At 43.8% G+C, this 15,176-nt stretch overlaps 1 protein-coding gene across 6 annotated transcripts in view; it reads left to right on the top strand.

Moving 5' to 3' along the window:
- ncanb (neurocan b) overlaps positions 1 to 15,176 on the top strand; it is a 182,673-nt gene that overhangs the window by 143,820 nt on the left and 23,677 nt on the right. For all 6 annotated transcript variants that reach the window (XM_084354923.1, XM_084354927.1, XM_084354926.1 and 3 more), the window contains one exon: positions 2,923 to 3,036. In XM_084354923.1, the coding sequence (XP_084211049.1) occupies positions 2,923 to 3,036 (114 nt within the window). The remainder of the gene's footprint in view (positions 1 to 2,922; positions 3,037 to 15,176) is intronic.

Below are 15,176 nucleotides of genomic sequence, written 5' to 3'. Positions count from 1 at the left end.
ATCATACATCATATTTCAATTACATGGAGCTCCTCTGAGGAGATTCGGGCATCTGTTTTCATGTAGTTGTAAATCTTATGCATCTTTTCAGGTCCGGTTTTGTCCAGCTGCACTTTTTATCTGCACTGGATTTTCTTAAAGTAAATTTAGGTGGTTTTAAAATTGGTGTACTTTCTTGTCAAAGAACACTAAAATGATGAAAGAGTTTCTTTCAACCATGATTTCTTTTACTTAATGTTATCACATCATACCAGGACTCTCTGCAGGCAGATTAATTGGCTCAAGAAGTTTCTATTCTGCTGTTTGTCCTTTTCCTTCAATACCGCACTATTTAACACCATTAACTCAGCATGGCCTCTCTTCACCGCGAGGCACTGCATGATCAAGCACTTCAGAGACTGGAGCCTTAAAACTTTAATGATAATATTATGTTCAGCTGTAATAAAGGTCCATGATTTACATAGCTTGCATGGCTGGCACAGGATACCTCATGTAGTTAATTTTCTTTACCAGTGGCTTTATCAATAATGCTGTAGTCTACCAACATGGTACTGATGTCAATCTAGAGTCATGTATCTCCCAACTATCAGAGCTCTTGGTCACGCATACAAGAAGATTAAAGTGGTCCTCCAGCGTTTTAGGTCTTTCATTCGACACTCTCTGCCTCCTAAATGTCCAGCTTTTATTCAAAACCAGCTCATAACACAGGCGCAAGCGTAGATAACCCTCCTTACATCACTTTGACATCATCAAGGTTTTTTTTGTTTTTTTTTCAAAACTTTGAAAAGCTTTCTCCAGAGCCCGTGGAGACGTTATGCAACTGTCTGGTATAAAATCAGCGGCGTGATCAAGCCTTTGTTGTCATCATAAAAATGTGAATCAGCCCTCCCCTTGCTGTCAGATTATCTAAACCAATCTTTAAACACATTTTCTGTGTTTCTGTATGAGACTATCTTACTGTACCTGCTTTTTTATTTTGTTCTTTTATGTTTTATTTTCCCACCCCATCATGAGTCAGACAGACTGGCTGTTATTCCGAGTTCATCCATTTTTTTCTGAAATCTCCTATTTTCTTCCTCAACCATGCAGCTTTTTTTTTCTGTGTTGTCTTTTCTATCACAATGCCCCATTACACTGCAGAGTTGTCCACTGTAATAGAGCACTACAGCATTGATGACCTGACAGGTAGGGGGCCGCTGTTTGATGCGAGTGTATTAAGGACGTCGCTTGTTTGGAGATGCTGTTTCAAAACCGGACTGTTTCCCCCAGAAAATCGGGTGCCATCAGACTTGGATGTGGGATTAGAATAAGCATACCGACTTCCCACAGCAATAGGCCCTGAACCATTACTGCACAAGATGTCTCTGTCTGTGTGTCATTATTCATAGCATGCGGTTGATTTGCAGTCTAACAATGCTTATAATCAGTTATTTCTCTGTGAGCTGTTTTTGACACCAAAGAGCATAAATATACACATAAGAAGTATTAAAGTGCTGCGTGAACTGCTGTTAGTCAATGGAATTTGATTTCCTTCTTCGTAGGTCTGATTAATGTCGGATAACAATCTGCAAAACTGACCGACCAGTGAGTTAGCTGTCAGTCTGTGTAACTTTATGTTTCCTCCTCTTTTGTTTCATTTGTAAAACATCAGTATGAAAAGATCAGAACTAAAATGCAACAAAGGATCATATTTCCCTTGTTCCAGATCAAATGAGCCTATTAACAGGTGTGAATGGAGGCTATTAAAAGTGAAAGCATTGAAAAATGGAGCGATTAAAATATGATGCATAAGATTCATGTCAGTTCGGGGGTCATATCAAATGTTTCTGAGGGCCGCCATCAGCCCACAGGCCCCACTTTGAGAACCCGTTCGGTAAACCAACACTAATGCCATCTCATTCCAACTCTGGCAGGGTCTCTACCTCCTGCATCTAATTCAGCCTTTAATATCAGTCAGCCCAGAGCGGTGTACCAGCAATGAAGCTGTCACGCTGTTTTATCCGAACAGACTCTTCCGCCCCAAAACGCTGTCTGCCTGCAAAGCCCCTGTAATCCAACCCTGAAACTTGCCAACTTCCCAGACTCGCAGCATCATATCACCTCTGTCGTTTCTCCCCCCGTCTCCGCCCTTGTTTTCATTACCTCGCCTTCACACCGCTATTCTCTGTGTATTTCGAGCAACTCTCTATCCCCGCATCTTTCTTCACTCTTCAGACTCCGCCATTTCCATTCACTCCCCTCTCCTCCTGTGACCTCTTGCCAAGCCTCCAGGGACTCTCTCTCAGTTGCGGGATACCAGCTGCAGTTTTAATGATTTTGCCCCCAGGCCCAGATCAGCCAGAGAAATACAGTTAACATTTTTGCAACAGAGTTGGAACTCTCACCCCTGCAACGAAGCTGCCAAATGTGTGTGTGTGTGTGTGTGTGTATATGAATTTGCATGTGAGTGTGTGCAAACATTTAGACTGAGAAATACCATCTGACTGGTTGCATCTCCTTGTTTTTTTAGCTGCTAGCGAGACAGCCAGTGCATCTTTATGAGCAGAAGATGGAGGCTCATCCAACTTAATGGTTGGATTAATTCTCCTTTTCTACCCTACACCCGACTCCGCACTCTCCCTCGCTCTTGCGGCTCCGGTTTGACAGCAGAACCGCGGCACGTCCTGCAAACACATTGCAATTAGCATCATGCGCTTCAGTGCATCCCAACCCGCTTGCTGATGAAGTTCAATCAATTGGCTTTAATTATAACTTTCTCAGAAACACCTCTAATCTCTCCAAAAGTTTCAATCTCTCAGGGGTTTGTTCAGTTACAAGCTACGGCAGGTAGTTTAAAAAAGTAGCCGCTTGACAAAAGGGTGTGCAAGAAGTGTGTGTCTGTTTGTAATCTGACTCAGACCCTCTCTTTCTCTCTCCCGCCAGACATCGATGACTGCCAGTCCAATCCATGCCAGAATGGAGGAACCTGCATTGACGAGATCAACTCCTTTGTGTGCCTTTGTCTGCCGAGCTACGGAGGAGCTACTTGTGAAAAGGGTAACAATGTGGAATAAACCTCTGCTTTTTCATTTTATTTGTCGGCTCACTCAACAGAGAGGTGTGTGATGGGTAGAAGCAGCAAAGTAAAAGTAAGAGGATGGGGTGAAGTATCTAGATGGAGGAGGGAGGAGAGGATTGAGGAGGTGGCAGAAATAGATACGGAAGTAAAACAAGGAAGTGCAGAAAGAGAAAGGCGAGACAAAGAAGGTGGAGAAGCAAGGTGCTGTGACAGCGGAGGAAGCAGGATGAAGATAAACGAGGGAATGGAGTGATGAGGAGGTGGCAAAGGAGAATAAGATGATGCGAGAAGAGCGGCAATGAGGGGACAGAGGTAGAGAGAAAACAGCGAGGGTGAGGAAGATGGAGTTAATGAGGATGTGTGAAAGGAGAAGGTGGAAGAGGGAGGATGAATATAAACAAAGAGCTGGAGGAGGAAGAGGAGGAGGGAAGCCCATTGGAATAATGTATCAGGTTTATACAGAACACCTGCGTCCAGCTGGTTCGTCTCTCATTATGGGAATTCCCCTGTGAGAAGGCGGCCGTGAAGGAGGCTGCTCACACACTGCACGTTACATAAAAACATGGCCGACACGTCAGTGGAAAACAACAGTGAGAAAACCCAACAGCTGTTGTTAACATTCTAATATTGTTGATTGTTTGGACTTTTGACAATTCCAGCAGAAAAACGCAGAGATTTCTTTAAATGAGTGGATTGATTTGAAGCAATTTTCACCTTGATTGTATGTTCCCACGCACCCAAAATGTTTCACGTCTCCTACTGTTGAGAAAAATTGGGGAAAAAATGCATACGACCTGCTTACTTTTGCTGCCAAAGGTTGTTTAGAAATCCTGAATTTTGCATGTTAATGCAGAAATACTGATACTGACAAACCTCCACATACTGTCTTTAAATTAAAACTTACAATAATGAGCCACAGAATCTAATAAAGGTAAAGGGGTGCAATGGGAATGAAATAACTACGTGAGTTTGCAATTACTGAATAATTCAAACTGTACATCTCTTAAAAAACGAGATTCAAAATAGCACAATTAAAAATGAATGAATGAAAACAAAGAAAGACAGTTGGATGGACGAAGAGAGACTTCTAGGAGATGATGAGGAAAGTTTAGAAGTCTGAACTGCTCTGAATTACATAAAACCAAGCCACGGGCTCAGCCAGCGTGACCTTTGACCTCAACTCTCCGAAGAGTTATGACTTTGAATATCTGTCTTTTTCACTGTGTGTCTGGCTTCCAGTGTCTCACGCTGCTTTTTGCTGCTCTGCTCTGATCTGGGGCTCTGAGGGCAGAGCAATCGATAGAGAGAGGAGGGCGTGAAGAGAGCCAGGCAGCAGACTGAAGCAGGACTTTTTAAATGCTATAGGAACGGCAGCGGTTTTGGCAGCCGCTAACAGCGAAAATTACACGTTCACAGAAACAAAAAACTAAGCTCCAAATTATCTTTTCACTTCACTTCCTGTGCGCAGGCTTGTTGGCTGAACTACAGTAGTTTTGGCACACTAGACATCAGCTGCTGACTTAAGCTGTCACATTTCTGCTTGAGCTGACTCGTTGAGGAAAGCTTGTTCTTTTTTTATCCAGTTCATTGCCTTTGTTTACATCTCTGCAGTAACATATGTTGCTGAACTGTCTTATCCCAGCCTGGTGGTCTGGACCTCACCAAAGGTTGATAGATAAATAAGAGGATCAACTGGAGAGGAGAGGAGAGGGCGCAGGTGTTTCTGGAGCACAGGAAGATGCTATTTTTTATTCAGACTTTTCTTTTACCTTGGGATCTTTTTGTATGAAACAGTAGACAGTTCTTTTCAGGCCAACAAAAAAACACTCTTTGAATGAACTCCCAGCACCAAGACAGACTGTACTTGATCTGCTGAGTGGTCACGAATAGATTGTTGTCTAACACAAAGGTTAGGACCACTGCCCTTCAATTTTGATTTAGTGACCCCTTGGTTGTTTTATATTGCTATCATGTCCTCTTTGGCTCTGGAGCATCTGTGTCAAGTCTGAGAAAATAACCCTGATGATGTCGTAATGATGTCATCAGGGTCATCTCAGCTCGGGTGTGGCGACCATACATTTTTTTTTTGGAAAAGGGAAACCTCTACAGCTACAAACTGACGTAGCCGAGCTTGAAAGATTCGGGCATTTCCCAGGCGGGAAGGGTGTAACGAAATATGCTAGAGTTGCATTTTGGGAAACGTAGGATCCATTCATTTTGGTGCTGGACACATTTTCGGAGCTAAAAGTCAGGATATCTGTGCCTTTCCTGCTTTACTTTGATCATTTATGTTTTTTTAAAAAGTTGTTTCTTCAAAGTCCACCAACTTGTGGAAGTGCTCGAGTGCCTCTTTAATCTTAGCTGCACTTTTTTAATCTTTCACCACAGCAAATGTAACTTTGGTAGCTGCTTTAGGTAATTTCCCTGTGGCCATGGTTGCCGCTTTAATATTCATGCCCCTCCTGTGGCGCGGTTCATACATAAACAAACATTAAAAACAGGAAAAGGAGAGACTGTACAGAACATGTGGTTGCTGTGTTCGGCTGTGTTCAACTGTTTAACTTCAATATGCAGCTTATTTAAATCGAGGCATTTCTTCCCTCTTTCCCAAACACACACACATCTCTCCGTAGCGCCTCCCATTTGACATGCACCAGAGCTGCGCGGACGTTTCCTCTCCTGCTGCGTCACCGCCTGAACGGCTGATTGGGAGCAGCAGGCCTGATGGTGTAAATCTGAGATCTCTGTTTTCCTGTCGCTTTTATCTCTCGCCACCCCGTTCTTGCAGAAATATAGGATTCAGCTGTGAAAAGTGCAATTCGCAACAGGCATTGCTCTGATTTTTTTTTTTTTTTTTTTTTGGTGTGATCTCAGTTTGATATCCAGTGTGTTTGCGCGGGGGGGGGGGGTCTGAACCACGACATGAGCAGTGGAAATGAACTCTTTCGTTCCGCCGAGGCTTGCGTCCATTTAAATGTCATCCAATTGGTCCCTGTCTCTCTAAAGTGCTCCGGTTCTCTCTGTCTCATTTGCTGTGTACTTTTGAGCGAGTGTGTGTGTGTGTGTGTGTCTGTGTGTGTCTGGGCACATTCAGGTGCGCGCGTTGTGAGCTAACAGCCACGGATGCTGGGTAGATCCGGTCGGCTGCTGGCTCCCTCTGGCCTGTTACCATGGTGACCATCTGAGAGTCAATAATAGTGAGCTGACGGGGCTGAAGGTCCTGCAGTGAATGCACTGAGAGAGTGGAGGAAACTCATGTTATTCTGATTTTTGAGAATTATTTTAAAATGTTTCAAACGAGTTTTCATACTTTGCTTTTTTTTAATCATGAGCTTTAGAAATTGATGATTTTTAGTCGATAAAGTTTTTCAGCTTTGTTCGTATTATTTGAATAATCAGCTTTGTAGTTGTAGCTGTGGGAAACAACTGAATCCATCCTCGTGTGGCTGTTTTAACAACAGTTATCAGTAATGAATGGGTATTTGTCGAAAAAGAAAAGGCAGTTGTGATTAGACTGACAAAGACATCAGTCACTCTCCCCCCCCCATCCCAGCACTGTTGAGTCCGTCCTGCTGCTTTTTTGGCTCGCTGCCTAATCAGCGGAGGCAGAAACCAAATCTCTCACAGCCCCGACTGAAGTTAAAAGTGACAGAGGAAGCATTAGCTGGCTTCTTCTCATCAGCTTCTTTCCTCCAGTCACTCTTTTTTAATCCATCGTTCACTCTTTCGAGGGAGGAAAGACGACATAATGTGTATGTGTAAGTGTGGATTTGTGACTTTGCTATTCCACTACTGTAGACACCTCTGTTTCATGTTGCCTTCCTTTTTTTTTTCTTTTTTTTTCTTGCCCTACCTTTCTGCTGTCACTCCCTGCACTTCTTGCATCTTTCTGTGCCTCTCATCTCTGGTGCGCCGCGGGAGGTTTTGTCACACTCTTCTTGCGTGTTTGTGTGTGTGAGTGTGCAGGCCGCATTTGCTATTTTGCAGTGGCTGCGTGCGAGTGTGTGTGTGTGTGGTAGTTTGTGTGATGCTTTGACGCTTCTTAGGGCGGTGAATTTGGAGATCTTTCAGCTAACACAGCCACACACACGCATACGGTTCGCACTTGTGAGGATCCTCCTTGACATAAAGCGCTCTTCAGCCCCTTACCTGAGTCTTTTGCGATGACAACCTTGATCGAAACCATACATTTAAAATACAATCTTAACCCTCTTTGAAGACACCGATATGCCCTCACCTCCCCAAAACAGTTCCCAAGGTCTAAAACTCAAATTTGTCCTCACAAAGATAGGGAAAGCTCCCACAAACACTCACATTTTCCAATTCCAATTTCTTTTCTTCTTTGGTGGCACGCTGATACATTACTTGCCACAAACAAGCAAAGAAAGCTCAGTCTACCTACCCCTGCACCTTTCCAAACATCAAAAAATGCCATTCCTCTCTTTTTATTCAACAGCAGCTTATACAACAATCGATCACTGCGATTTCAAGCAGTTAAATTACAGTGGGGTGCAATAACTTGCGGTTAGAAAACAGCCAGTTTAATAAAACAATAATCCAATCTACAGGAAATAACTTCTCTCTCTCTCTCTCTCTCTCTTGATCTCTCTCTATCTCTCCCTTTGTTTCCTAACAGAACAAATAATCTACAAATTGGAAACAGAAAGCCTGCGTTAAAAGGATTGTGTTGCTAATTAATCCCAAGGTGTCCGGCTGCTGCTTGGTTATCTGTGAGGAATGTGTTTGCCTTCGCCCCTAAACTCACAGACGTTGCCAGCATTTCATCCATCTTCTCCCTCCACCTCCTCCGTCCTCCGTCCTCTGCCTCCCTACATACGTCAAATATTTCATATTTATTCATTTTCAGTCGACTTTTTGGGAGGAAAAGTTCTGCGTCCTTCAACAGGGTGCAAGGCCACTAAAGGCAAGTGTGAGTGGCGACTGTTGGTTGAGCGGCGCACAGAGGCCTGCATGCTAATGAGTTAGCATGGGTGTGTTTGTTTGGTTTGCAGCCTTCAGACAGTGCAGTGGGACCATTATACGTCACCATTATCCATTGAAACCAATGTATATCAAGTGCAAGTCAAATTGTTGCGAGCAGAATGGCTCACTTATTCCACCTGCATGCTGCTGAGGTACTTATTTTCAAACACACACTCAACACACATCCATTCGCACAGACACAGCAGTAAGTTGCTTTTGACAGGAAAACAAAAACTCGACAGTGTTTCAGAGATCCTAAAGCAAAGTAGAGCACAACTATCCTCCCAAAGCCCAAAGAGGACGGCGGGTGAATCTGGGGCAGACACATAGGAGGACTTGAGAGCGCTTCGACGCCGACAGCAACACCATTGCTGCAGATTGGAGGCAGGCAGCAGACGATGTGGTGTGAGTACACACTGAGACTAATGAGGAGGGGAGCAGACTGAGCTGACTAACAGCGGTGGGAGGTTCTTCAGAAAGCACCAGATACAGTCCTTCTGTCACTCCGCCGCTGTGCACTTTTTATGGCTGTCTGACTCAAACTCATTTCATATTCGACCTTTTCTTTCACGCATCCTTTCATGCTTACAGTGAAGGCAATTTACCGGTAATTGAGAGTCATTAGGAGTAACTGAATGATTGAACGACGCTGATCTTGAGTCGGCCCAGGAACCACTTTCACATGCTTTAAAGGAGACCCAATTTCCCAACCTTACCTCAATCTTTGAATCGCCTAACCCAAATCATATCTTAATCAGGGTGTATATGCCTTAACCACAATTCTCCCCTACCCTTAAAAAAGAAGTGAGCTGTTTTAACGCACAATATATAATATCTGCTGCCAGGGGTCTCTGCAGATGAGCGGCTCGGAGCCAGCTAGCTACTCAAAATCAATCAAACTTCACTGGTGGTAAATACACCATTCCTATATCTTTAACAAATCCGGTCTGATAGAAAAATAGTAAAAAGCATTTTGTGGCTTCAGATGGAGCTTTGTGAAGTTTAATAAATGTGACTTTGAAGACTAAAGGTCTAAAAAGGAAAGAATGTCTCGCAGTGTCGAGATAGAAATCAGTGTGCTTACGAGACCTCTGTAGCCTGCTCCTCATCTCTGCTGAAGGCTACATTCGCCACTACCAGCATAACCTGCCCAGATCTTTAACCGAACTGCTGGAGGTCGAGTTGCCTTCTTGTTAATGTAGGCGCCTGTTTTAGACAAGGAGGGAGAGTCAGTGGAATGAAAAAAAGACGATTTATCTTTCTACTGCATACATTTTGATAACTTTCTTTTCAATAACTGTCCACCGGGCATCCAACAATGTTCAAAGTGTTGCAGTGATTGTAGTTGCCATAGGAAGTGGAGAGTTTGTACTGATCCGGGTCGCAAAAGGTTTTGGATAACAGATGAGTCATTTCGCCTCTATCACGCCAATATTGCTTCCGATCCAGAGGTGTCCACTCCTGAAATCCCATTTGTCAGTTAGAGCAGAGTCCAAGCGTACCTCCTCTCCACACTCTTGTTTAACCACGCTCGCTGATCTGGTCCACAAGCTGCAGTTTGCTGTTTAATATAAGTCCCTCGTTCTTTGTTTGTTCTTTTCTCTTTGATGTTGTTGTTGTCAGAGTGGTTTCGTGACTCAGCATGAGCTTTCAGAGTTGACAGAGAGTCTGAGAAAGCAGGCGTCTGAGTTCGCAAACTTTGCTTAAATGCCTCTCTGCTCAGCTGCCGCTGTCTAAACCTGCGACTCAGCAGAGGCTTGGCTCAAAATTAATTTTTGTGCATCCCGCGGGTCTTTAGAGGCTATTAATGCTAATGAAGATTCATGCATTCTAATAACATGTCGAGAGGGACACGTGCCAAGACTGAGAAGAGAGGAACCTTGAGCTTCTTGGTTTACCTCGCCAACAGTTGTCTCCTGAAGAGAGACTCACACACACACACACACACACACACACAGGCAGGTACACAGACACAATATCACTGAAGTTTCGCCTATTCCTGGCAGAGGCGATTCAAACGCAATAACGGCAAGACATCACTCTCACTCCATATGCCATTGTGCTCAACACTTGCCAATTCTCTCTCTTAACAGGAAGGCTGGAGAGTTGAGGGGGTTATTTATTCTCATCCAAGGTGCTTAATTAGACAACGTTCCTGAAGCTACCATCATTCTCTTCTCCTGAGCGACGGAGGCGCCGGCCGGAAGAAAAGATACTGTGAATAAAAGAGGGAGAAAGGAAGCGCGAGAGCCAGGTGTTACAGCAGATGAAAAGAGAGAAAGAGATGGAGGGAGAGAGGAGAGTCTTTGTTCCTCTGCTGTGCATTAATGAACGTTTCTGATGGAGGGGTGTTAAACAGGACTTTGAGCCGTGCTGCAGGGTTAGCATGCTTCTGTACTTCCCTCGCTTTGTTTTCCCCGTGAAAACTTTGAGTTAGTTAGGAAGTCGGGCTTGTGGTGTTGTGCTTCCTTTTTATCTTTCATTTATCTGTCATCCCAGCATTATTTCCACCACAGGAAGTTTTCCAGCAAACCCTTTTTAGAAACTCAGGAAGTTAAACTGCACCAGATCCTTGTTCCAGTTTGGGTCCCTCCTGCTGTGGTAGTGCTTGAAGTGGTCTGGTACTCACCGGTACACAGTACCAGCACTTTTACATTTCACCCTTTGTCGCACCGTGAATGCCGGTACTATTTTTCTGCCCTCCCCATATCGCTGCAGACACACGCAGGAGGCAGGAGCACCCAGAGTGCCCCAAAGTGCTGCCCACTTCCTCTCGGGAGCGCATGTTAACCATTAGGGCTGTTCAGACAGAGTGGGCGCTGAGCTTTTTGCTGCAGCCGGTCCATGATTTGCAGCATGGTTTGGCATCTTTTTTGTTTTCTCCTTGCGCTGTAAGCGAAATCTGGAAACAAAACACACTGATAGTCTATTAAAGACAGTGTCACAGCTGTTTGTGGTTGTGTTATTACTTGTTTATTCTTGTGTTCACACACACAGGCTGCAGGCAGGAGAGAAACCCCTACCCACGGATCATCACACAAGGCTGTGGTCCTTTTTTAAAGGTAGGGAAGGTGATCTAGAGGATGATGGTTTATTGTTAAGTCTCATTTCTAGGGTTTGGGTCGCTATTTGGGCCGAAAATTGTAACCCAAAGTGTTGATATTTGACGACCTGGGAATGAGACTCAACAATCAACTGTCCTTCTCCAGGATCGCCTTCCCTACCTTCAACTTCATTGTTGCAGAAGATACACTTGAAATATGTTATAAATTGATGTTATTATAAAGATCAGCTCTACAAGTGATAACTTCAAGCACTGTCCCATGGTATTACAAACAAACTAAATAATGCATGCATATTTGGCGGACCCCGCCACCTTTCTAGCTTCAAACAGTGTTCTGTGAACCTTATTTTCTTCTGGGAACAGCTTGTTTGTTCAGTTATGGAAAAAATAAATATCTCTGAGTTTGAATTATTACCTCAGTAATATTGTAAATATTAAAATTCTCAGTTTGAACGCTCCGTCTTAGCTACGGAGTGAGACATCTTGCCTCGTTCAATTTTTGATGAGAGCTGCACAATAGCAATATTACCTCTTTTAAACCTTTATATGATGCGGCGCGTTATGGAGCCGGGTGTCTAGCCTTTCTGGCCTTTTCAGTCTCACATCAGTTGCATACAGTGATTAACACATTGATTTTATTTCGGCTAAACAAGTAACATATTACTTATTTTAAATGTGTAGAACAAGAAATTGAGACATTGTGGTTTAACAAGCAGCCGCTCCACACAGCAATGTTAGCTCAGCCCCGGTGACCGACTGCATGCAGCACTCCAGAGACGCTCTATCCCCAGTTGAATTCTAACAAGCCGAATGTCGACAGAAAGGCTGACAGCTGAGAGCACAGCACATGTAAATAACACAACTTCTGACTTTGTGATTGCACCTCTTGTGGTCGAGGCTAACAGCCTCCCACACCTCCCACCCTTGTTCCAGACTAATGCATCCTGCAGCAGTTTCTTCTCTGAGAGCACAGGCAAAATACACCAAACAACTAAACTCACTTGTTTGAATAAACTGGACTGACTCTTTGCATATTTACTGTAAGGGCCTCTCTGCCCTCCCTTTTACCTCCTCCATCAGCATCAATCTGCGAAGACACGTCTGTGGGCTAATTATGCAAAATGAGCCTTCAGACTGGCATCAGTCATTCATGTTGCGCTCTGTAGCTGTTTTACTGTAACATCCATTAGTCCTAATTGTGAGAATCACACTATTAGGATGTTCCATTAATCAACACCGCACTCATGGCAGCCATTAATAATTCCACAGCCGTTCTCACATTCTCCTCACATTCTCACCTTTTGACGCCGGCCATCAGCAGATTCTCCCTCTCTCCCTACGTCTCTAACTCCTTCTCTGTCTCTCACTTCCTCTCTCTCTCTGGACTGCTGTCATCTGCCCTCTTGAAAATGGCACACCGAGCTGTCAGCCTTCAAAGAGTCACACGGGGAGAAGGCAAAATGGCAGCGAACACACGTGCAAACACACACACACACGCACCGTTTCATCATTCAGGGGATCTAAAAAAAGCAGAGCAGTAGAAATATCACTCGGTGATGTGGATAAACGACCCAATCAGTCAGCTGGAAGTGTATGGCCTTTTATTTCCTAACTGCCGCTCACTAAAGTCTGTGAGAATATTAATCGCTGAAACATACCCCCCACCTCTCTCCCCGCCTGACAGGGGGGGAAACGGGTAAAAGAAGACGACTTGAATAATGTCTAAATATTTGAAGAGGTTGATGTGATGTCGGGCTTTGAGCCTCGCTGTCAGGGAGTGGGAGAAGAAATCAGCAGAGACTAGGTTGAATATCTGAGGGGGAGAAAACACACCCGTTTGTTTTTTTATCTCTGCTTTTCTTTCTCTCTCTCCATCTTCACTTCCTTTTTCTGTCCTCGAACTGTTTTGTACCCTGTTTGATGCACTTAGTTTGTCGGTCTTTGCTTTCTTGTCTTCCTTGGACACTAAATTGCTTCACATATGGATGTAATCCAAGTGGAAATCACACCAAGTCTGCAGTTTGTCATTTTAGAGCCTTTTAAAGGCTTTAATGTGGCCAGCACTAGCTTTACACACTACTTTATACATACTCTGGGCTGACTGCCAGTCTGGACCCCACAGCAGTCAGTGATTCGATGAAGTTGTGTATGTTTAATTTACAGATGTTCATATTTTTGTTTGTGTGTATTCTGCTGCCTGTGTAACATCTACCCTGACTCACCTGTCCCTGTTTCTGTAGATAACAACCCTTTGTCCACCCTCATGTGCCAAACTGGACCAGCTCCTAATGCTAATACAATGGTACAAGCTGCCATGTGCGCAAACATGTCGAGCAGGTAGCTTCCAGAGTGAAAGAGTTCGCAGTCAGCAGAGGAGAACGTTACAGCAGCAGTGACTGATTGTGTTCCCGCAAGACCAGTGACAACAGCAGTAACATTGTTCTACCTAATGCTAATCTACTGCTCTCCGTTCATAAGCACACTGCCGCCGCTACGAGGAGGAGTACGGCTGCAAAATGCTGATTCTGATGCAGACAAACCTCTCCATTAATGTCCAGTCTGTTTATTTAACATTAGCAGTAATTCTTGATCAGGGTCTTGTGGTTCCTGAAACATGTTTCTTCACATGTACCAAAACAAACTGAGGGAAACAACCTGCAACATGACAGCACTGTGGTGAAAAACACCACTCCTCCCATTCATTCCAGTGAGGGTATGTGTTTAAGCTGAGGACTGCAGTGGGTACAAAATAAAAACCACAGCCGATGTCAGATCAGTACACAGTAAATAGAGGGTAATATGATGTCAAGTGTAGTCGCTCAAAGTAAAACACACCATAATGATGGGCCTAACATCCTGGTTAATTGTTGAGAGTAATGTGTGTTTTTTTCATTGTTTAATATGAACAGTCAGGACCGGCGTGATGAATTACGGCTCCTGCTATGGGGAAGGCATTAGCAGGACAGGTCACTGGCGCACTAGTAGCATGGCTAAATGTTCAAGGGGGGAGATAATGGACCTTTCTGCGTAACGTTATGTTCCATGTGTACTCACTCAATTTGGTCTTGTGCACCAGTTTAAAACCTACCGTAAGGATATGCCTTGCATATGAGTTGCATTACCGCTACCTTCTGGATCCGCAGAGGAGGTTAAAATTCACTCTCACACCACCGTACAAACCACAACACTTAATTCTGTCTGAATGCGGCCCAACACACATAAGACAAGGACCAATGACAGGTCAAATGAATATTTGCAAGGGACTTTTTATTTTTTCTGAGTTTATCTGTCATTTTATATATTTAGTTTTCTATATTGTCCCATTCCTGTTGTAAAGCTGCCAAATTCCCATAATGCTAATGAAAAATTAATTAGTTTGAGATAAGATGACCCTATTAATAAAGCAGAATCACAATGTTGATGAAACAAAGCACACATAGATGGTTTTCAGTGGTCCCTGCATCCTGACAGGTTATTTGTGTACCTACCATAACATTGATGTCAGCCATAGGCAGCCAAACTGTATGTTACTGTATGAATTTAACTGTTACATGTAAAAGAGATTTTAGAGTTACAGAGCTCATGTGTAAGTGTTTTCACAAGTCTCCAAAAGTTTGTCTTTACTGAACTTTACTGATATGTTTTCAGTTCCTTCTATTAACTGATTGCTGATGCAGCTGCCGTGCTCATATTCAGAAGTGTGAGTAGATGAGTGTTACCTCTGTGCATTGTGAAAGGAAATCTATAATATAATGAAGAGTGCGCTCCAAATGGGAAGTTAAACCCAGGCTCATCTGGCTGTTAGGGCATCAGGGCGAACCTTTGAGCCACTGAGCCACCCAGAGGAGGCTGAAAATGTTCAAGTGGTTAATTGGGTTTCATGTCATTAGCGTGTTTCGAGGTCATCACATTAAATCCCCAGACTATCAAGAGGAATGTGAGCAGGCAAAGTAATGAAGCAATTCTCCACATTTGCATTTACAATAAGCGTCAGAGAAACGTACATCACTGCTCAGAAGACTCAGAATAGCAGCAGTTCACTTACAGGAAGTTCAAGAGGTGCTTAGGTTT

This window comes from Pagrus pagrus, assembly GCF_965226575.1.
Source record: "Pagrus pagrus genome assembly, chromosome: 6".
NCBI classification, from domain to species: domain Eukaryota; kingdom Metazoa; phylum Chordata; class Actinopteri; order Spariformes; family Sparidae; genus Pagrus; species Pagrus pagrus.
The sequence above is the reverse complement of the archived record's forward strand: the minus strand, read 5'-3'. Positions and strand labels throughout refer to the sequence as shown.